At 42.0% G+C, this 22762-nt stretch overlaps 1 protein-coding gene across 1 annotated transcript; it reads right to left on the bottom strand.

Annotated features, from left to right (window-relative positions):
• Positions 1-539: 539 nt before the first annotated feature.
• ano10b (anoctamin 10b) lies at positions 540-22382 on the bottom strand. The gene is made up of 16 exons (XM_080872264.1): positions 21958-22382; positions 21776-21838; positions 19886-20148; positions 17175-17348; positions 16142-16279; positions 6643-6759; positions 6356-6472; positions 4722-5060; positions 4447-4629; positions 4242-4297; positions 4080-4154; positions 3589-3753; positions 3216-3407; positions 3003-3140; positions 2808-2924; positions 540-2717 (listed from the first exon to the last, which is right to left on the bottom strand). The coding sequence occupies exons 3-16, from the start codon at positions 20139-20141 to the stop codon at positions 2694-2696; spliced, it is 2091 nt and encodes a 696-aa protein (XP_080728390.1). The 5' UTR covers positions 20142-20148; positions 21776-21838; positions 21958-22382; the 3' UTR covers positions 540-2693.
• Positions 22383-22762: the final 380 nt, after the last annotated feature.

Here is a 22762-nt window from a genome sequence, read left to right as displayed (position 1 = left end):
ACATAAGTCAAACTTCAATTTTCCAATTAAGGGTCAGGGGAGGAGACAGGCAACCAAACCCCATGCATGTTTTTGGACTATCAAGAGAACCCAGGTTACCCAGAAAGTACTCACACAGTCATAAGGAGACGCCACACAGAAGGACCTCTGACTAGATTCAAACCCAGGACTGCTGTGAGGGAGCAGTGCTAACCAAATATTATAATTACACATTATAAGCAGCTGAGTTACTAAAATAATAAAATACAAGATTTATTATGCAACTCATAATGTTGTCAGCATTATATTAGTGTCATTACTGCAAAGATGTGGACATGTAGCTTTACATAGTTGTTTCACAGTAAAAATGCACCATGCAAAGAATACTGTGTGCTTTTTCTTGCAAGAGTATGATTGTGTCTATCAAATATTCCCATCATTTTGTTTAGTTCTAAACGATCCAGAAAAAGGAAAACAAACTGCACAAATGAGCCCAGATTGTTGTCCGTTAGTTTTCTGGTGATCAATATAATCAAATACAAGAACTTCACAACAAGTAATTCCTTCTGTCAGTTTATTGAGACAGCCAGCAAATGCTGTGGTCAGAGCTGAAACTCCGATCCTTGTCTAAAAGTTTCTTTTCATTAACTCGTGACCACTTCACACAAACACACACAGGCCTACGATTAGTGTCAGGATTGTACATGTGCACCTGAAGCCTCTTGAGAAACTCTCACCATCTATCAGCACCTTTGCTGAATCAGTCCTTCAGCAGGGACCAGGCTTGTGGAAAGCTGCATGCAAGTAAAATAAAAACGTGTGGTGCCCCCTGGTGGCTGAAAAGACTACTAACGCCTAAAAATAATACAATAACTTATCTAAGAACAAGACACCACTGTTCAGCATGTGCAGAGGGCATGGTGGGCTTCCCCTAGCGGCTTCACGTTCTGCACATTTCTCATAATATCTCAGATTAATCTGCACTGAACAGTGCAATAACACTCGTATAGTGATAGAGACTACAAGGTTTCAACAAGCAAGTAAAAATCCCACACATACAAAAATAATGCATTTCTAAAAGCAAAGCACATAGCGATTCTTTGGTTGCTCCTAACTGCTTTCAGTGCAAACATTGGTACACAGTTTACTGTATTTAGCTCATGCTAAATGTCAGGAAGTGCATTTGGTGTAAAACTGTGAGATCAGCTGTGAAGGCAGCTGCTGTGGTGATCCCTTATGACAAGAAAACAGTTGAAAGTAGCTTTTATAGTTGTCGTGTTGACAGTATCTTCAAGGGAGTATCCACAGTATTTCCTATTATTTGGTCCTTTGCATAAAAGTACATTTAGCAAAATACACCACTGTGTTTTGCTTTTTCGCTTCCAATACTCACTAAACTCACCTGTCATCGCTCCTAAAAATACAAGCTGTAAGTTCAAGCTGGAGGTTTTAAAAGCTGCAAAAATCAGTTTTTGGTGTCGGCACAAAAAATGTTTCTTTGTAAAGTTAATTTAAACATCCAGCAAGCACACAGTGACATTAGCATCTATTTAGAATTGTGCCTTTAGAGGACTGTAAACATGGATGAGCATTTAAATCATGGATGTAGACAAGCATGTATTCAAAGTATTGATTCAAGCAGCTTTAAAGGCTAACTTTTCATGGACAATTGTTGGTTTTTGATATTTACTCCATTGAAGATACAGTCGCCAACTATGAATCCCAAACTGCATCTTACCACCAGGTGGCAGCAGTGAGAAGAAGAAGACCCCAGAGAGAAAACCATGAAAACTATTGCCAAGTGTACTGCCCATCTTTAGAATTGCTAGTGGCCTTTCTTAAATATTGATTGTAAATGCTCTATACATTTTCCTTTAAAAAAAAAACCTGCTTTACTGTAGGACAGTCTATTTGTAAAAACACAACAATTTAAAAATAATGTAAAACCTTTAAAAAGCAATTAAAACTGTAAACAGACTATGATGTTACAAGTCCATGGCATATGCTGGATCGATCCAGCCCACTTAAATCCCTGTGTATATGTATCACGATGAAGAGATATCAAATAAAGTGAAATTAAGGCTTCGCTGCGCTCAATTGTAATACCACTTTGAACCACAAGATGGTACAGCGAGTTAGTGTGTCATCCAATTATTCAAGCGAGAGTTAGCTCAACATTCACACTGAATTTGTGTTACTATCTTACTTGCCCACCTATTTTGGTAACTAGAAAAGCACAGGCCATGCTTTAAAAAAAGAAAAACATTAGATTAATCAGGAGTCAAATTGTAAGATAGCAACGCTAAAGATGCTGGTTGGGCTGGACTACTACTCTAAAATTTTCTTATAAAACACTGCCACCTTGTGGCGAAAGTTCTAATTACATTTTAGAGGGTTTCTGCAAAAAATACCTTTGGCCTTCACCTGCAGCGTAACAGTTACATTCCCTTTGCTGTCTAATAAACTATTTAGCTGCTGTTTCAATTGCACGGATATTATGAAGATGCATTTCAAAGTGTGCACATCACAGAAGCATTGGCTTAATCAGTGAGAAAAGAGCTGCAGATACACTTTGGGATCACACAGGGGCACAGCAGTAAACATCGTGGGCCCCGCTGGAGATCCACTACTTTTCTCCTGCTGGGTTCCACACAACGCTAAAGATGGTGGCCTCCAATGACATCAAGAACCATCTCATCAACCTTGAAACACAGTTAGGACACTTCAGGTTGCAGCTTCTGAGGGGGGAAAAACAAAGAAATTATGTCATATGGATGAAGGAGTGCACCAAAATGCTAGACAATGAAGTCAGTGGAGATGGCGTTAACCTGTTCTTTCAGGGCCTGCATGGATGTGTACTCCATTTGATCCCTCTTCTTCCTGATCCAGTCGGGTTCATCGGGAATCAGGGCTGCCATAATAAACTTGATTAAGATCAGCACGTGCTGCAAAACACACGAAGATAAACATGTCAGGGGTATACACAGAAATGTGTTTGATTAGCTGTTTAGTTCTCTTCTTACCTCCCCAAAAACAGCCAACAGCAGGACGTTCGTGCTGCTCAGGCCGCCCTCGCGACACAGCTCTTGTAACCGTGGCGACAGCAGCAGCAACCAGCAGTTAGAAATAACAGAGACGAAACTCAAGACCTCGAAGGCAACCTGGGACACGAGACAACAACGTGAACTGTTTGCTCATAAACGGGACGAGCGTGACAAAGGTTCTGACCTGCTGACCTGCCACACGCCCATGTTAGCCACAGGAGGGGAGAAGGGCTTGCGGAAGAGGTTGCAGATCTTATAGGCGTCTGATCGGATCTCCGTTATGTTGTTGATGAGCAGCAGCACGGCCGTCAGAGGATACACGCAGGAGAAAAGACTCAAATACCCAAACTGCACCAGGAGCTCTATATATTCTGCAAACAGGCCCTGGGACACCACAGGAAGCTATCACTCTCAGTGTATTATAATCAAACTGTGTTTTATAATGTATTTATTGGCTTTATTCACTGATACTGTCCTGAAAAAATATTTTTAGTTGCTATTGGCCAGATTATATTTTAAATATTTCACCCTATCAGTGCATGCCTAATGTTTTCTATATCCTCACAGGAAAAACAGGCAGTGTTCTCTGGTTCCGGAATTTGTCCTCCTTAGGGTCATCTTCACTCTCTGTCCTGTGGGGGGCGCTGATGAATCTGTCCACCAGGAAAGGTATAACCACCTCTGTCACCTGGTTAACCAGCTGACTCACGATCAACAAAGACGCCAGGCGCTGAAGAAAGTAAAACAAGGAATATAATTCTGCCACCCTTTACTTCTTCCACTTTTCCACTGATTATCTAAAGGAGTTCCCCAGAGCTTCATATTAGGACCACTGCCCTTCTTTCTATATAGAATAATTTTTTTGCAGTTATAGCTTGCTTATCTCTTTCAGTTTATTTACACAGTTAAATGGGTCTGTTTAGCAGACACTGAAATAGCTGTACAGAATATGTAATGTTCAACAGAAAGATTTTATTACAAAACAGGTGGGCGGAGTTAGAAACTCTAAATGAAATCTTTTGGCTTCTACCAAAAAATGCGCAAGACGTAGGTTACCTTACGAAGCAGGGGCACATCCTGCTTGAAGAAGGCAATGTGGAAGAGCACGGCAAAATTGTTGAAGAAGGTGAACTGAAGGAAAAAAGGAGAACCTGTCAAAGAGGAATCCCTGTACTTTATAAGATAATGGTTCAAAAGGAGAGGAAAGCAGGAACTAACCACCAAAATCTTGGCTGTCAGATGGTTCTCGAAGGCGGACTCCTCTCTGTGGTTTTCTAGAGGGACGCAGTAAAAGCATTTCATTAAATGTGCAGGATTTCTATCCTAAAAATTGCCAACACACATACGGTTCAAATGAGAAACATCTCCACTGCATTAACAAACTCATGGGTCTGTATTCTCCTTGCAGTTCAGTCTCACTCACCATATTCAGTCAGACTCTGCGCCACGTTCCTGTAAACATTTCCTAGCATGTTTGTGTAAACGATGTGAAGCACTGAGGGTATGTAGAGCAAAGCCTGAGACAGCAGGGAGTTCCAGTCTTTGTGTAGCTGTTTCACCTGGGCCTCCCCCCAGTAGAAACACATCATACCGAGTACCACTAGCCCTGCAGGAGGAGGCGGGACAGGCATTTCATCTTTTACTGCTAAATCTTTGCAGAATCAGAGAAAATAGAGCAAAAAACATTTCTGCACCTACCTAGAAACAGCCCCACAACTGGGACCGACACCAGCACCATGCGCAGGTCTCTCTTCCATTCAGGGAAAAGAGGCTCCACGCGACCTGTAACGGGGTTTACGCCGAGGTCACCGTAGAAATTGGGCCGAGGCTCTGCAAAACGCTCTGCGAGGTTCATGGTCCCCCAGCGGTACGACAACGAGGAGCTCCGGCGTTTCCACAGCTCCATGAACACCGTGGACCAGATCATGCTGAACATCGCCTGAAGCATGTGGCCGCTGATCATCGGTCCTGAGTCATCATCATTAATTATGACCTTCGATCCCGAGACCGAATCCACCATTTCCTTCTTAACCTCACCTGTGATGACAGGAAGAGTTTTGTGTCCTGTCAGTGACATCCATACAGCAGGGCATCTCATGTTTAATAACTGGATTTAATCAGTCTGGAATCACTGGTCTTTGTGGGAGAAGATAGGACTTTAATGAAAAGGTGGGAAAAAGCCAACAACAGTCCTGCTTCAGACTGTTTCCAATTCATATAAGTTCACTTCTTCTTACAGAAAACATTTACTTTGAGCATTAGTTGTATTTTAAGTCAATTCGAGTCACTCCAGTGACAGTGAAGTAACAGGAAGTAACCTCGGGCAGAATCAGGCTCAGGGGGATGAGGGTAGGAACAGAAGACAATTCTGTGTAGGTGTTTTCTTCTTTGAAGCACAGTATTTTATACTGTATATGGTAAAACAGCATATTTCTTACCTGAAAACTACAATTTATGAAAACAACTAATAAAAATCACCATAAAACTTCCACAACTGGTTTCTGAAATAATTCTTAAAAAGTAAACTCTCATCTTGACATGTTTCTATTAAATATTAATACAAACTTCCAACAGAAGAAAGAAATGTAGTAAAAAGGGTCTGCCACTGTGCTTTGTGTTTAATTACTGGCCGTGGGAACTGCATACATAACTGTTTTGTCTGTGTTAGGTTCTCATGGTTGTCTAAGGAGCTTGAAAAGAAAGCAACTGGACTTCTTTAAGTTTCGTGAAGACGTTTCACAGCTCATCTAAGAGGCTTCTTCAGTTCTAAAACCAAATGGTAACATGACAGGGTGATGCACGGTTTCACAGCGACTTCACCCGAAACCGCTGCTGTTAATGACTCATGCCTTTTTTCACACCTTGGCTCCAGTGTCAAGTCACATGATTAATAGGTCAACAAACCTCTTAAGGGACAACGCCCACCTGGGCTTTGACTCTCCACCATTTGATTTTAGAACTGAAGAAACCTCTTTTATAGTAAATAAAGTCCTTTATTTCGGACAGTTTTTCTCTATTACTCAAAAAGAACAAATATATATCATATATTATAAGTGGCCCATTATATAAAGTAATAATTAGAGAATTAGAGAATTTTTAAAAAATGTTTGGAATCATGTATGCTTTTCGTTCCACTTCTCACGTGTACACCACTTTGTATTGGTCTTTCACGTGGAATTCCAATAAAACTGATTCATCTTGTGGCTGTAATGTGACAAAATGTGGGAAAGTTCAAGGGGGCCGAATACTTTTGCAAGCAACTGTATAAGCATGTTGTTTTTGAGTGCCAAATACATCATAAAGGCCATATGTGGATAAATCCACACACCTACCTGAGAAGTATGAGATGGCCAGGCCCAGTATTGCAGGTGTGAGCAAAGACCAGGTGTAGAAATCAAGGAAGCTGAAGTAAAACGCCACAGCGCTTCCAAAATAGTCATTGACTGAATCTAATAAGTTAGACAGAAATATCTGGTGTGAGCACATCCACGCAGCCATCGATTATGAATCTTAATACGTTCCAGGAGTGACAAATGCATGTAATGTAAGATTTTTACAGCTATTTGAATGAACAAAACTGCACGCAAGCTTAAAAGCAGTGTGTTGTATTTCCACCCACCAAGTGGCTGAGCCAGCTGATTCCCCGAGTACCAGGCTTCACCGAGGTCCTTCAGTTTTTTTCGGTTGTGGAGGGGAAACGTGTCCACAACAACACCGGCTGAGGAAAGCTTCTGCCCTGCAACATCACTCAGTGTCATCACATCGAATCTCTTCAACCCAGGATGACTTGAAGACTTAAAAATAATCATAATCCCTAAACTGTACATATAAGCACATCTGAGGGAAGCAGTTCAGATCAGCGAGAAACTTTGCCATTCATATGCCAGTCCCACAAACCAAAGAAGAATAACTGCACATAAAGCCGCAGCTAAAAGTAGGTCCTAAGCAAAAGTGATGTTCATTACAAATAGGGATGGGTACCGGTATCCGTACCGGTAGTAACATAAACGGTAGTAACCAGACCGAAAAGCAGCGCACATGCTTTATTTCGGTGCTTTTTTTTCCTGAGATGTCATACACTTTGAATTCTAGCCAATCTTTTTATGTTTCTGAGGATAGTAGGCGGGCCCAGGTACGTACGTTCCTTTAGAGCAGAGCTACAGATTAAAAATGCCCAAGGTGAAGCGGTCAAAAGTCTGGCTGTACTTCACAGCAAAATATGTAAACTCAGCAGCCTGCAACAAGTGCTTTAAGGTGATACTGTGATACTGTCAAAGGAGGTAACACCTCAAATCGGATGAAACACCTGGCGACGCATAGCGTTTTTTTTTTAAAAGCCAAAAAATGCACCATATTTGATAGCTTGCTGCGAGACCTCACACCGAGCACATCTACTGCGGGTGGGTTGCCGGTTATCGGACCCTGCCAGTGTAGCAGAAATGATGAGGATGATGATGCAGCAGCAGCCGTTCTTCTCTGCGTGAGTAGCTTAATGTTGTTGGTGTGTAATTTACGTTGAGTAGGCTAACCACGTTATTACATTAATGCATGTAAGGTGAACTAGCAAACATCATCGTAGTTACATGCGGCTGTCTTCTTGTTTAATGGCAGATACTCCCTTCACCCTGGCCAAAAAGGCTAAAATGACCAAAGAAAAAGTGGAAAACAGTTAAACATGAGAGGTTTTTGGACAAAGTTTGTGTTTTTTCCATTGTTTAAGCACTGCTTCCAGCCAAGAGTGATACCATATATGCCCCATAGCTGCAGAAAAGGCTAACATTGTTATATTTTTACAAAAAAAACAGCTGAACATGAGAGGTTTTTGGACCAATTTTGTGTTCTCCATTCTTTAAGCACCGGTTTGAGCACCGTTTAAGCACCAACACCGTTTCAAAAGTACCGGTGTTAGATTTGTATTGTTGATTGTCATTTATGCTTAGAAATATTTACTTATATATGCTTAGAGTTTTGTAATTAGTTGTAGATTGGTAGAGGTTTTGATCCTTGATAGTCTGCAAACTTTGTGTGTATTAGACAGCACTTTGGGAGCATGAGAGGTCATACCGTGTCTTATTGTTTTATGGTAGGATTAACGTAGTTGCGTCTGTTCTAGTCTAAGTGCTCTTTGTTTAGATGAACTGCAGGACTTCCTCACCGTGTTATCTAGGATGAACCATCTAGGGTGAGGGGGAGGCTACCCTCTTCCTGACCAAGGATGTTTGACCCTTTGATCAGCAGTCCACACACACACACACACACACACACACACACACACACACACACACACACACACACACACACACACACACACACACACACACACACACACACACAGGCAAGGTACTCTTTGTGTGTATGTAGACGTCATATGTTAATGAACTTATGCATATTCATGTAACCTCAATAAAAGAACAGTGGTACGGGAGAACGGACGAGAGCAACTGGGGTCAAGCGAAGGAACGGTGCCTGTCTGGTTCTCTCCTGTGCACGAGAAACATGAAGAAGCTTGCCTACTTGTGTCTTGCTTTGCAGTGTCATTATATTGCCTTCAACGTTCCAGCGGATGGGTTCAAGCTACAAACCTATCATTAATTGGTCCTTCGAGAGCCGGAGCCCTGGAATCGCATTCACCGAGGGGAGGAGGGACACGCTGAAAGACTGACGTCAGCCAGGAAGTTCCTGTGGATTCGCTGTCTGTCTTTTCTCCTCGATGAATGGCGATCGGCGGGATTCGATGCTGATATTACACGCTAAGCAACACCAAGTAAGTTTACAGAGGCCGACTCTATAACCATGTCGTTGTGCAGTCTCCGCCACTTTGTGAGGCGTTGAGAAGTTCGCTGCTTTGTGGAGCGAAACCCGGGTTCCTTGCTACTGTGTGCAGCAAGAGGTTCCTTACCGCTTTGTGGGGTAAGAGGTTCCTTACCGCTTTGTGGGGTAAGAGGTTCCTTGCTACTTTGTGCAGCGAGAGGTGAGTTCTCCGCCACTTTGTGAGGCGTTGAGAGGTTCCGCGGGGTCCAGATTGTGCTGGACAGTAGGCCTATTTTGTGTTGTTGTCATTGTCGTCGTCGTTGTTGTTGTTGTTGTTGTGTGAGTGTGTGCGGAGCAGAACATGTGGTCTGTGACACCGACTGCTGTTGTTATCATGGGTTTCTAAGCAACCAAGAGTGAGTCGGAGGGAGACAGACGTTTGTGCTGGACTTTGCTCCTGGCAGCACAAAGTATTTATGTAAAAAAGAGAGAGAGCGATGGCTCCTTAGCTGCGCGGGTTCACGCGAGCGCGGTCACGCGGACCTGAGCCGTGCGGTTAATCGCAGGCTTATAAATGGAAGAGATTCAAATGTTAGAAGTTTTCAGAAAACACACCAGCCTTGAAGAGCGTGTGGAGAAGGCCAGTCCACAGCACTTAAGATATGCTCTGGTGAATGGCTTTCCCCCCACCCCTTGCTGACACAATGTTTATTCTTTAGCTTGCCCTGATCGACAACAGCCTGTGTGCCAGACCATAGATTTAATTTAGGTGGATAGTTGTTAAAAGTAATCTACATTAAGCTTGTGGTTGCTCAAATTCAGTACAATGACATATGAGGTGAAGTGTTATAGATAAATATTTAAGCTAATGAAGTGCATAGAGGCACTTGACCTGTGTGAAAGACTGTCGTCTTATTATGAGCCATTGTTGAGATATACCGCACACCTGTGAAAACAACTAATATGCTGAACCCTGTATGAAACATCTAAAAGTACGTGATGGAGAAGCTGTGTTGAATATGAAAGTGTAAGACTTTGCCGCTGTGGGAAGAGCATGCAACTACTGTGTGATGTTGCGTTGCGTTTTTTTCTTTTTCTTCTGAGCTGATGAGCAAGCTACACATTATCAGATCAAGAGCTGTCTGAGAACTACTCAAAGAGAGGGAAACAGAGCTAGGATAACTGTGATAACTGGAGTGTGCAGCGTTTCCATGAGCAGTTTTCCTGCATCTTGACTTGTGTGTAGCGTGTTCATAACATCAGCATCATGTTTTTGTTTATTTGTTTGATGGGTTGAAAAATAGTTAAATAAACTGGTGATCATATTTACGGATCACCATGGCACATATCATCAGCCATGTGATTTATTTTTGCAGATGACAAAGTGAGTGTGAATGTGTCTGACGTCACAGTGTTTTTGTGCGCTGTGTAAAAGTAATTGCCTTTGATTGTGAGTGAGAGCGGTGATTCTGCAGGTCACCAGCTATTGTAACGAAAAAAAAGAAAAAAAAAAGAGTGAAAAAGAAAAATCATAGGAAAAAGGTTTTGTGTTGATCAGCCAAAAACAACTACAATTTCATTTTCTGCTTTTAAGAAAAGACTGTTCACAAAAACACACACAGAGAGAGAGAGATGTGTGTTGATTAAGCAGTGATGATAATAATGAAATGTCTTAGTTTGTCACTTTCAGGTGAAAAGCAGACCTGAATCAATTTTCCACATGCAGCAGTCGGAAGAAAGTTATAGTTTAACATCATTGGAAACATGCAGGCCAAGTTTCTGGCTGACTTATTTACAGCGCCATGTGTCTCTCAACCTCACAAGCAAGCAAGCTCTCACCCCTCCCTGAAGACAAGGAATGCAGCTCCAAAGCAATAACATGATAAAGAGACAGCAGCAAGTCCTGAGCAAAGAGTCCCAGCAAAGCAGCAGCAATGTGGACAAACAGCATCAGAGAAGAAGAGCAAACCCATCATCCTGACTGATCGGATGGATGGCACTGTGTTTACAACAAGCTGCAACTTCACTGTGCATGTGAAGAAAACGTTTGAGGAGAACTGAACAGTTGGAGTTTGACATTTGCCACCTGTGGAGTAAAATGGCAAGAAGAGACAGTGGAACACAGGACAAAGCTGAAGGAGAACTGCCGGCTGTATGGACTGTTGAAGTGGGAGAGGACAAAAGAGTGAGAAGACTAGGTGAGAACACAGAGGAATGCTGTTATTTAATGTGGGAAATCAAAATTTGGGTTAGCAAACCTGGGGAAAAGAAAACTGACTGCTTAAGTTGGAAAATTGAGAAGGAGTCTGGATATATGCAAATATAAAAAACATATACATCATATACAAAATCACACACACAAGCAGAACATGCATTAACCCTACTAACACAAACACAAGAGAGCTCATGAAGATTAGACAACATCTTCAGCATGTGAGTCTGTTTATCATCTTGTCCAAGTCACTTAGTGTGATGCAAAGACCAGTGGACTCATAGCACATTAGTTAAGAAATGATTATATAATAGCAGAGAAATGTGTAGGAAAGGCACAAACACCCATGCAATGAAAATTAGCTTGTTATCTTTCATCAGTGTTAAAATAGTGTCAATTTAGCAGACACTTGTTATTAAATACTGAATTTATCCAATGCAAAAATTGACTCTCCAGGTTGCAGGACAACAGTTTAACTTTTGTGGGAAAAAAGATCCTGGTTTGACCAACCAGTGATCAGACAATAAATTTAGTTGTTAAAATGGTAAATTGGGAGAAGCTTCCTGCTTGATTGAGGCAGCACATGTAATTTACTGTATGAGGGAAATTGTCTTTTGTGATACTATTTTGAACATGCTTTTCTGTTGTCCTGTCAACTTAGTGGGTTAATAGCTGATATGCAAATTAGTTGATCGGTTTTAGATTAATGAAAGGTGATTGAATTCTAGCACGAGTGAATGAGATGTGTTGGAGTTTGTTGTGTGTTGAGTGGAGACTCTAAAACACTGAGTTTCCTGTTTTGATGTGCGAGTGAATCCTGTATTTAGATACACAACTCTGAATACGTCAGAACAAACTTCTTTTGTGAAGTGCATGACAGCATGTCACATGTTTTATGATGAAGGGAAAAAAGGAAAACTGAATAAAATAGATCTGTGGCCTAAATGAGTGAAGAGCACAGACCTGGTGATTAAACTCATAAGTTAAAGAAGACATTAGGCTTATGTTGTGAGTTGTGCAGCTGATGGTTGGTTTGGAGTGAATCTAGCTGATGATTCTTCTCCTGTTGTGAAGTTGATGAGGAGTTTGTGTCATGACTTAACAAGGCCTTTTTATTTTGATACTTTCACAGTGCACTGAAAGTTTTGTTTGATAATCTCTGTTATTTTTCATTTTTATTTTTTGAACAGGCACTGATTTTGTTTGTCTATTTCTTTTCTTTAAGCAGATCTGCACGTCGGGAATTAAAAGTGCTATACGACCTGTCGAGAAAGCTGTTACAAGTGAGTTTTCTCCACATTGAAATGGACTCAGGAGAAAGCTACTTATTGGGACAATATTAAATGAGAGTCCCTGTCCTAAAAAGGATTCAGCGATGTAATCCTATCTAAACTTCTTTTTCTTTTTGAAATGACGTCATTTTGCTGAGAGTGGAAACTAAATGCGACGATAGGTTCCACTATCAGCAAAGAAAGAAAGAATGAATGAATGAATGAATGGAAATAGAATAAAAACAAACTGACTGACTGGTAAAAGCTGACAGGACTTGACCACGACTCAAGGTTAACCTCCACCTAGACAGGACAAAAGGGTGGATGATTTTATGTGTTTTTGTTACAGGAGCAGAAAGATGACAGCAACATTCGAGGTTGCATGACGATTTAATCTTTTAAATGCCATTTTCTCTGTCTGTGAATTTACTATGTGTGTGTTATTCACTACCTTGTGTTGCTTACAGAGGTAATGGTGACAAAGTATGCAATACGCCTGCGCAAGCGCTAACATTTGCATTTTCTTTTCTACAGCATTGCAGTTTTTCATGTGTTTGATCATGTGATTTATAAGAGGATTACTTAATGTTTTTTTACTATAGGATTTCTGGGTTTATATGTGTATGACATTCTTTCTACAGCTAGGGATGGCTAACTTTATGGTGTTTTTATGGCACCTCTGGAATGTGGATGGCCGACGCCTGCCCACCAGGACAATCAATGTGTGTTGCTAATGTTTGTTTTTTGAGACTGCATGTACAAGATTCAGCAGAAGCGGACAAGTGACATGAGACAAACAAATAAGAGATGCGGTGTTATGGAATAGTTAATATGGGCTCATTTGCTGGCCACTCTTGAGCCCATAAATAATATATGAGTGGAGTGACTTTGCTTACGAGAAGTCACTGATTACATTACTGTTGACTGAGTACATGGGATGATCCATGTCTGAGGCAAATTATGGTAATAATTGTAGTTTACTGATTTGAGAAAACCTGCACATGACACTTGTCTTGCTAGTGCTGAATGCTTATTACTTTTATGATATAATTGTTTACAGGTATGACGTTTGATTTCACTTCCAGATTTTGCTTTCCAGGCCATGATGGTGTGTATGCAGGCTCCTGGCAGAGCCAGGTGTTATGCAAAACACACTAACATTTTTATTGCAGGATTATAGGTCCAGGGTGGTGCTGCTCCAGGGGAGGAGATGCCCTGATGTTGCCTGGGATATGATCTAGCTAATCTTTTTCTTTAAGACAGGAATCCAGGTTTGGTGAGTTGACGCATGGGTGTGTCCATGCGTCAAGAGGAGGGGTCCAAGGATTAACATTAAACAATGTTTTTTATTATTGTTGCAGTGATTTGTGTGATTAGCCGTTTTATTTACAAATATTAAACCTATGCAAGTGGTGCACCCATGTTCAGATGAGGCTTTGATGGCCTATAAGTGAAGTTCACTGAACTAAAGAATGTGGTTTGATGATTGTTGACATACTCTCCAAATAGTTTGTCTTCCTAGCAAGGAAATACAGGTGCAGCAGTAATCTCCTGAGAAATCTTCAGAGGCCCAGTGAGAAGCGCATAGCTGACAGGACCAGGCAGTGGTTGAGGTCAAAGGTCAAGCTGGTTGGGGCCCATCATGAGATCAGACCTTCAACCTCCAGCCTCTGATCAACTCTAGGGCAACCAAGTGCGAGGCGTGACGGACCTGTGTGCGACCAGGACCCTCTTGGTTACCTTGACTACGACGCTCATCCTTATAGGACCCCAGCTGGTGCCGGAAACAGCTGAACCAGGAGGAAGGCAGAGGAGATGGACACATGACAACTCTCACCTAAGAGAGACAGATCCAGCAGGCCCAAAATCAGGACTATGCATGACGAGAAGGAGTGCCTGAGAGGATCGTCCACAGGATGGGAGCTGAGGCCAGGAGAGAGGCTTCAGGAGGATCAGAGATCATCTTCAGCACAGCAGACATCACACAGAGAGCTTCCAGGAGATCAAGAGGAGACTTCCCACAGCAAGATTTTAAATAAAATGAAAGATTCAATATTGACGCTGAGAAAGACAATTAAGGTGTACGACGTGCTCTGCCTTAAATCTTCAGCAGCGTTGGGATATGAAAACTCGAGGGATGAGGGCTCCATCGACAGCGCAGAAGGAGTTCGAGGATGACATCATGATTCTGTGAAAAGCACAGGAACCAGAAGCTATGGTGGTGATGACAGCAATTTCCTATGAACATCATCTAATGCTGTGCCACTGTACTGTGCATACGATGACACTCTGAAGGCTGCTGGGATCATAACAGCAGTAAGATGACGGAACCCAGCACCCTTTCCACAGAGAGCTTTTTCTGCAGAGCGTGGACAATTAAGGAGTCATAAATATCCCCCTCACAAGACGAAGGTCTGAAGTCAGGTGATGGGGGCTGGTAAGAGGCCATAAAACTGGAGTGCTGAGAGGTCTGCAGCTTGGAAATAGCTGAGACCCATGTTGACGAACAACAAAACCAACTGGTATGTTTGAATGTTTATTCTACATACATTTGGACTCTGGTCCTATGGACAGTGATGGAAACAACTGGAAGAGACATTCATGACGCCCTGCAGAACTCAAACCACTCTGCAGAGAGACATGTGATGTGCACACCCGGAGGAAGCACCACCAAGCTGAGATGTTTTTGAAAATGTTACTTTTTTAGTTTCACTATTAAATTAACAATTTCTTTGTTTGCTCATAGGATGCAGTTTGCCATGAGATGAGATCAATGAGGAATGGGATAACTGCTAATACATTTGTTGAACTGTGTACCTTTTCAGTAATTTAGGGTGATTTGACGTATGCTGAGTATAAAAATGTTTGCATTGAAACTGTCAGACATGAGGTATTCATACCTGGGAACTTTTCAAGCATAAAGGTCAAAAAGGGGGGAAATGTTAGATTTGTATTGTTGATTGTCATTTATGCTTAGAAATATTTAACCATATATGCTTAGAGTTTTGTAATTAGTTGTAGATTGGTAGAGGTTTTGATCCTTGATAGTCTGCAAACTTTGTGTGTATTAGACAGCACTTTGGGAGCATGAGAGGTCATACCGTGTCTTATTGTTTTATGGTAGGATTAACGTAGTTGCGTCTGTTCTAGTCTAAGTGCTCTTTGTTTAGATGAACTGCAGGACTTCCTCACCGTGTTATCTAGGATGAACCATCTAGGGTGAGGGGGAGGCTACCCTCTTCCTGACCAAGGATGTTTGACCCTTTGATCAGCAGTCCACACACACACACACACACACACACACACACACACACACACACACACACACACACACACACACACACACACACACACACACACAGGCAAGGTACTCTTTGTGTGTATGTAGACGTCATATGTTAATGAACTTATGCATATTCATGTAACCTCAATAAAAGAACAGTGGTACGGGAGAACGGACGAGAGCAACTGGGGTCAAGCGAAGGAACGGTGCCTGTCTGGTTCTCTCCCGTGCACGAGAAACATGAAGAAGCTTGCCTACTTGTGTCTTGCTTTGCAGTGTAATTATATTGCCTTCAACGTTCCAGCGGATGGGTTCAAGCTACAAACCTATCAACCGGTTTGGCACCGGTATCGGATAAAACCTAAACGATACCCATCCCTAATTACAAACTAAACTAATTATTAGACCAGCCACAAATTAAGTCATGAAAGCCTTGAAAATCCATAAACCTTTGTAGGGTTGCAGCTGTATTAGCCCACAGCTGGAAGGGGGTCCTGGCAAACGCACCATGATGATAAATGACTTAAGAAAAATTACTAACACACACGTGGATGTTGTTTCTTCACACTGAAAACATGACAAAAGCACAAACCACACTCACAGATGTTGTCTCTTTTTTGCAGCATGCGGCTCTCAGGCAGGCCGGGTATCCTCAGGTCCCTCTGCACCCGCAGTCCATCCAGCTCATACTTCACTATGTACTGTCGCTCCGCCAGCGTGAGAAACACCTCCATGTTATCTGTCACACACATGAACAGAGATGCATTAAACAAACGCACATAGAGATTAATCTTTTTTTTCCTTGACCCCAGAAAGCATTTAAAGGTCAAATAGTGAAGATTTTAATGAAATCCCACATTTATTTTGTACAATACGTGAGTGCACAGTTTAACAAAGTTTTAAAGGTATTATAAAAGATCAATCTAAGCAGATACAGGAGATTTGTGCAAAAGGTCAAGCTCAGATTGTAACATCAGATGACCCTCGCTGTCATGCTAAAACATCCAAAAAATGCATTAGCTGGCCTTTTCACAATAAAGTGTTTTCTAATGGTTCAGTTGGTTCAAGTAGACTGGTGAATGTTTTTCCATTATCATCCTTTGAATCAGCATACTCAAAAATCAGTTGGAATCGCTTCAACGTTTACCCATGATGCTTTTCCTGACTTTCTGTCATCTGTTACAGCTTTGTCAAACTGAGGAACTGAAACTGCTTGCTGAAGTGAAAGAGCTACATCAAGACGCAACAGCAGACAAATGAGGATTATTTTGAGCTGTGCATCATGCAAAGCTACTGTAGTGGAATCCACGAAGAAAAATAAGGAGCTCAAATTGAGCACAGTAGTAAGAAGCTCACTCAACTGTTCGAATGCTCTTTGAACCCACACGAGTAATGAAAGAACACAGACTGGACTTTGTACTGTGAACACCTGCCAGAGTGTTTGTGCAAGTCATTTTATTATTTTTAGGAAGCTACTATTAGAGAGGAAATTCATGCAAAATAAATAATTGTGGATATTCCTAAATCGTTCTTGGATACAGTGCTCTAATAAGTCTCCCTAAGCTCTACAGGGTACTTCCTAATGTCTTGTTTAACCATGTAAAGTGTGCTCCCCCAAAGCTGCTCCACTGCACCTGAATCTTTAAAGTTGTCTCTGTCATTGTAGGAGAAGGCCTCCATGTCCCCGCTGCGGTAAGTCTTACAAAGACCCAACTCTTCAGCGGCTCGTAGTAACGTGCAGCGGGGGGCCGAGACCACGATGATATCACCGCTGGCGTCCTCACCCGGGTGGGCCAGTAATGCAGCACCTGTTCACAGTGAAGCAATGGTTAAACGGGGACAAAGAGCTGAAAAACCTTAAACATCCTTACATTCAGGAATGAGAGAATCAATTCAGTCTAAAACACGTGCAGTGCTGCGAAGAAGCATCTCCTCCCCATCCTGATAGCTTAATTTTTCCATATTTGTCACATTTACATATTTCAGATCATTAAGATAACCTGAGTCAATAAAAAATGCACTTTTTAAATTATGATTTTATTTATTAATAGAAAAAAAATCTAAAAAATCTATTTAAAAAAAGTAAATCACAAATCATCTGTGATTAACCCCATTTCTTGGAAAGCCGAGTGATATGTTTGTAGCTTGAACCTATTCGCTGGAACGTTGAAGACAATATAATTACACAGCAAGCAAGACACGAAGTAGGCAAAGTTCTTCATGTTTCTCGTGCACGGGAGAGAACCGGACAAACGCCGTTCCTTCGCTTGACCCCAGTTGCTCTCGTCTGCTCCCCCGTAACACTGCTCTTTTATTGAGGTTACATGAATATGCATAGGTTCATTAACATATGACGTCTACATACAAACAAAGAGTACCTTGCCTGTGTGTGTGTGTGTGTGTGTGTGTGTGTGTGTGTGTGTGTGTGTGTGTGTGTGTGTGTGTGTGTGTGTGTGGGGTCAGAGTGTGACCCCATAAATAACTTCCCTAAACCTGCTGGTCTGGAAGTCCAACAGTTCATCTAAACAAAAGGCACTTGGCCTAAAACAGATAAAGCCACGTTTATCCTGCCATAAAACAATAAGACAAGGTACGACCTCTTCCCATGCTCCCAGGATGTAGGTGTGCATTCCAGTGTGGAATACACACCAAGCCTTTGCAGCCTGCTAAAGATCACACATCCTATCACTACACAATTGATTATACACCTCTAAGCATATATGGTTAAATATTTCTAAGCATAAATGACAATCAACAATACAAAACCTAACATTGAGTACACTTTCGCTAGCCACGCCCAGGCCTGCCAGACCTGTCGAATCAAGAAATAATTTAAATAGAACCTGTCTGACAAAGTGAAGGAGCTAAAAGATCTAAAAAAGCAACGCATCATGCAACGATCTAAATAAATAACTGAAAAACAATGGCACTGGAAAGGGTTACAGCAGGGGTAGGCAACTCCAGGCCTCGAGTGCCGGTGTCCTGGAGGTTTTAGATGTGTCTTTGATCCAACACAGCTGATTTAAAGGGCTAAATGACTACTCAGCATTTCTTGAAGTTCTCCAGAGGCCTGGTAATGAACTAATCATTTGATTCAGGTGTGTTAACCCAGGGTGCAATCTAAAACCTGCAGGACACCGGCACTCGAGGCCTGGAGTTGCCTACCCCTAGGTTACAGAGTCATTTCTAAGGCTTTGGGACTCCAGAGAACCACGGATATAAGAAACGTGGAACAGCGGTGAACCTTCCCAGGATTGACCAGCCAATCAAAATCACTCCAAGAGCACATCAACGACTCACAGGAGGTCACATAAGAGCCCTATACAAATATTTTAAGAACTGCAGGTCTCACTTGAATCAGTTAAGGTCAGAGTTCATGTTTCAACAAGAAGAAAGAGACTTGGCAAAAATTGCATCCATGCTAGTGTTGACCACGAAGAAGACAAAGGCTCGTCTCACATTTGCCAAAAAAAAAAAACTCTTGATGATTCCCAAATATTTTAGGGAAATATTCTGTGGACTGATTAGACAAAAGCAGAACTTTAAGGGGCTTTTTGAAGATTGCTGAAGGAATTTTTGTCCCAATCTGAAAGATTTATCGCAAATGCTGTTGAAGTTCTTGCTGCCAAAGGTGGCACAACCAGTTACTGGGTTTAGAGGGCAGTTCCTTTTTACACAAGGCCACTTTTTTCCTTTAATAAATGAATTTAGAAATTGCACTTTGTACTTACTCAGGCCATCCTTGTCTAATAATAAAACTGTTTTTTCTCGCTGCACCATAAAGCACGAATGTTCATCCTTTCATACAGATTTCCCCAACCTTTCCCAACTTTGTGGTCCCTGCTAGAATTTCAGTAAGGTGTTATGTGGAGATGAGTTTGTCTAGTTTGCATAGCATTGCTTCAACACAAAACACTGCAAAGAGTCGTGGACAGAGCAGTTTTTATCCATTCGTCCAAACATCTTTAGTTGCCATAACAATGATAACAAAGTGAAAGAACATAAATATTATTATCTTAAAGAGTAGTTTCTTTGTGTCTGTGTGTTTATCTGATATGACATGTGGTTTATGGCTGGCATATGCTTTCTGTGCAGCCATGTCAGACATTTTCATAGGAGTCATTTAAATGCATTTATCTGACATGTAGCTTGGAAATGCAAATTCAATCAAATGTTTAAAGAGTAGCAATGTTTCCTGGAAATGATTCTCCTATTACGTTCATTCCTGGCACAAGAGAAATCCTCATAAATGTTTGATCCGCATGCTTTTTCTTTGAAAGCGAGTTTCCAATCGATGCAGAAACTGAAGTGAGCTCTGTGCTGTTGCTGATATCTGAGCCCTCACCTCCATCTTTCTGAGGAGCTCCAATCACCTTGATGAGCCAGCGCTTCGTCTCGGGGCCGACTTTCCCGCCAAGCTTCACCAGAACCAGCGGCTCCACCCGCTCTGAGAAGCAGCAGGGGCAGCTCACTTTGGTCCAGCCGGATCCAGCAGACGGTTTGCTCAGCAACTTTCCTCCTTTTTCATCTTTAGCCTCCAGCTGTTTGGCTGAATCACCGCAGCCCCCAGCTCCACCTTCATCAGCGCCTGCCTTACTCATGATAAGACTGGACACAAATGACAATAAAACGGTATGTTAACTGGTGCTCTTACCCTCAGTGCTAACATCGCCACCTTATTCCCCTTATTTAGTCACACTAGCTTCGTGGCTCAAGGGTCAGCAGTGACAACTGTGACAGACTGTTCACGGTCTCCAGAGGTAAAGAAGACTGATCATGGTGATCGCCACAAAATTAACCGTACCCAGAGGATAAATGCCTAATGACTGTATAACAAAAACCGCCAGCAGGCTAAAGTTTCAGCATGTGCATCCTGTAAAGATCACAAGGCTGTGGTTAGCTATAGACAGCTCACAGACACTGATCCTCAACTTTTCATTTAAGGTCAAAAAGTTATTTTTCAGATTTAATTGGTGACTAAATACACACACAACTAATGACATTTGTATCAACCTCAGCTATACTTGTGTGTTAACACTGTTACTGTGAGCAGACTAGCCTTACTGACCACTCAAAACACTTTAGAGACTACACAAGTCACATTTAACCACACATACATACAGAACTTTATTTACCTCATATTCATGGGCACTTTAGAATTATAATTAACGCCATACATATATCTGGACAGTGGGAGAAAGCCAGAACACACAGTGGAAATTCACGACAGTGGGAAGGAAAAACACCCTTTTAACAGGAAGAAGGGGAGGAAGACAGGACCAAAAGCATACTGTGGAAGAGAACCAGAGATGAATAATAACTAATGATTAAATGCAGAGTGTGTGTGTATACCCATATAATACGTGGAGAAAAAAAAGGTGAGTGAAGAAGAAACACTCAGTGCATCATGGGAAACCCCCAGAAGCCCCAGCAGCTTAGGCTTATTGCAGTGCAACTAAGGGAGGATTCAGAGTCACCTGATCCAGCCCTACAGTGACAAATGCTTCAGGAAATCATTCCTACCATTCACTTTAAAACTGAATCATAACTCTTGTTTCTGTGACAGGTGAACATACCTGTGAGACATGAGACTGCACACAAATATCATCCTGCAGCTGTAGCACATTACTTCCCTCCTGTGATCAATAAAGTATCTAACTAAACATATACTTCAAAAGTAGCATAAATAAAGTTAAATGCAGCGTTTTTTATAATGCAGGACAAGATGGAGGCGTGTTATTTATCATATTAAGTGACTCCACTGAGACCTTTTACAACGCATTATTTACACCATGAGTACAATAATATAACAGCTTATTTATTGCTAGCGTATGTTTATGCATCAGCTATTACATTATGGTAACTACCAGGCAAGCAAGGGAGGTTTTAGATTTGCATGTGAGGCTCACCACGTCATTTTGCAGACATCTGCATGCTTTGGCTGTCATTTCAGTTACTTGGTGAACTCTTAAAATACGAACTTCCTACAAATGCTGCAGTTTCTTGGGTGGAAGCTGTGGTTATATCAGCTCTAACAACGTTTAAAGAAAAATAGCTTCCTCTATTTTCACTGTATCTGCACTTGAACACACACTGACCAAGAGATACGCTTAGTGAGGACGTAACTGAAAGCAGTAGAGCACTTCCTGTGACTGAGTTATGTTTGTGCAGGCGGGGAAAGTGACAGAGAAGCATTCAGCGGTAAAACAGAGGATGAGTCAGGAAAATACAGCACCTGGCAGGGCGGGGATGATGAGGTTCTGGTCTCCAGTCCTAAAGCAGTAGCCCCTCCAAACTCCTGTTTCAGCACACACACAAACACACACACACACACACACACAACAGTGGACATGAAGGCAACAACTGATGAGCTGTTGTGAAAAAGAGCAGCACACTCTCAGCCTTGCACACACTTACCCAGCCTCAGCTTCAGGTTCCTTCCAGCTTCCTGTCTATTAATTTTTAGGTGTGTGTGTCTGAATCTATTGCAGGAATGCGGAGAAACTTCCCAGAGGCCACAGGGTGTGGAGGGTTGTTTGGTTTCTATTCAGGCTCCTCCCTCCTGTCTGCTCACGGTTACACTGCTGCAGCCGCACCCCAGGGTCCTACTGCACCTCTGCTGCTGTGTTAAAAACAGACAAACCTACAGATGTTCAGACGGTTTGGGGGTTGCAGCTAACCTATACCGCTGGCTTTGAATATTCCAAAGAATAAAGTCTTGAAAAAGAAATGCGTGAGTAAATCTGTGAAAACACAGAAACAGGATCTTATGCAACAGAAACACGAGGCACACAGAAGTGTACACAGTAGGCTGCTGACACAAAGATTTTGTTGTTGTCCTCCTACAACACCAGAACCATAACATTGAAGACACAGAGCATGCGTGGGTAAGGTTTTAATGCAAATTTGGAGCCAATCAGATTCTCTCAACCTGGATCAGTCAATTCAATTCAGTATAGCGCCAAATCACAACAGCAGTCACCTCCAGGTGCTTTATATTGCAAGGTAAAGACCCTGCAATGATACAGAGAACCCCAACAATCACTTTAGCATTGGGGTAAGTGGGAAGGAAAAAGTCCTTTTTAACAGGAAGAAACCTCCCAGAATCAGGCTCAGGGAGGGCGAGCCACCTGCTGCCACTTGTGGGCGAGGGGAGGGAGACAGGTTAAAAGACTCTGTGGAAGGAAAACCAGAGATTAAGTGATCTAAGTTGGCAAACCAG

The sequence above is a fragment of the Rhamphochromis sp. 'chilingali' genome (genome assembly GCF_963969265.1).
Source record: "Rhamphochromis sp. 'chilingali' genome assembly, chromosome: 2".
NCBI classification, from domain to species: Eukaryota; Metazoa; Chordata; class Actinopteri; order Cichliformes; family Cichlidae; genus Rhamphochromis; species Rhamphochromis sp. 'chilingali'.
This window is presented reverse-complemented; position numbering and strand designations above follow the sequence as displayed.

Excerpts from the sequence above, each read along its gene's own strand:
- ano10b (XM_080872264.1), bottom strand. The coding sequence starts at position 20,141 with ATGAGTAAGGCAGGCGCTGATGAAGGTGGAGCTGGGGGCTGCGGTGAT. Across the intron at positions 3,754-4,079 it reads ATGTGCCCCTGCTTCGTAAG|CGCCTGGCGTCTTTGTTGAT; the intron begins GTAACCTACGTC and ends TACTTTCTTCAG. Across the intron at positions 3,141-3,215 it reads CTAACATGGGCGTGTGGCAG|GTTGCCTTCGAGGTCTTGAG; the intron begins GTCAGCAGGTCA and ends CTCGTGTCCCAG.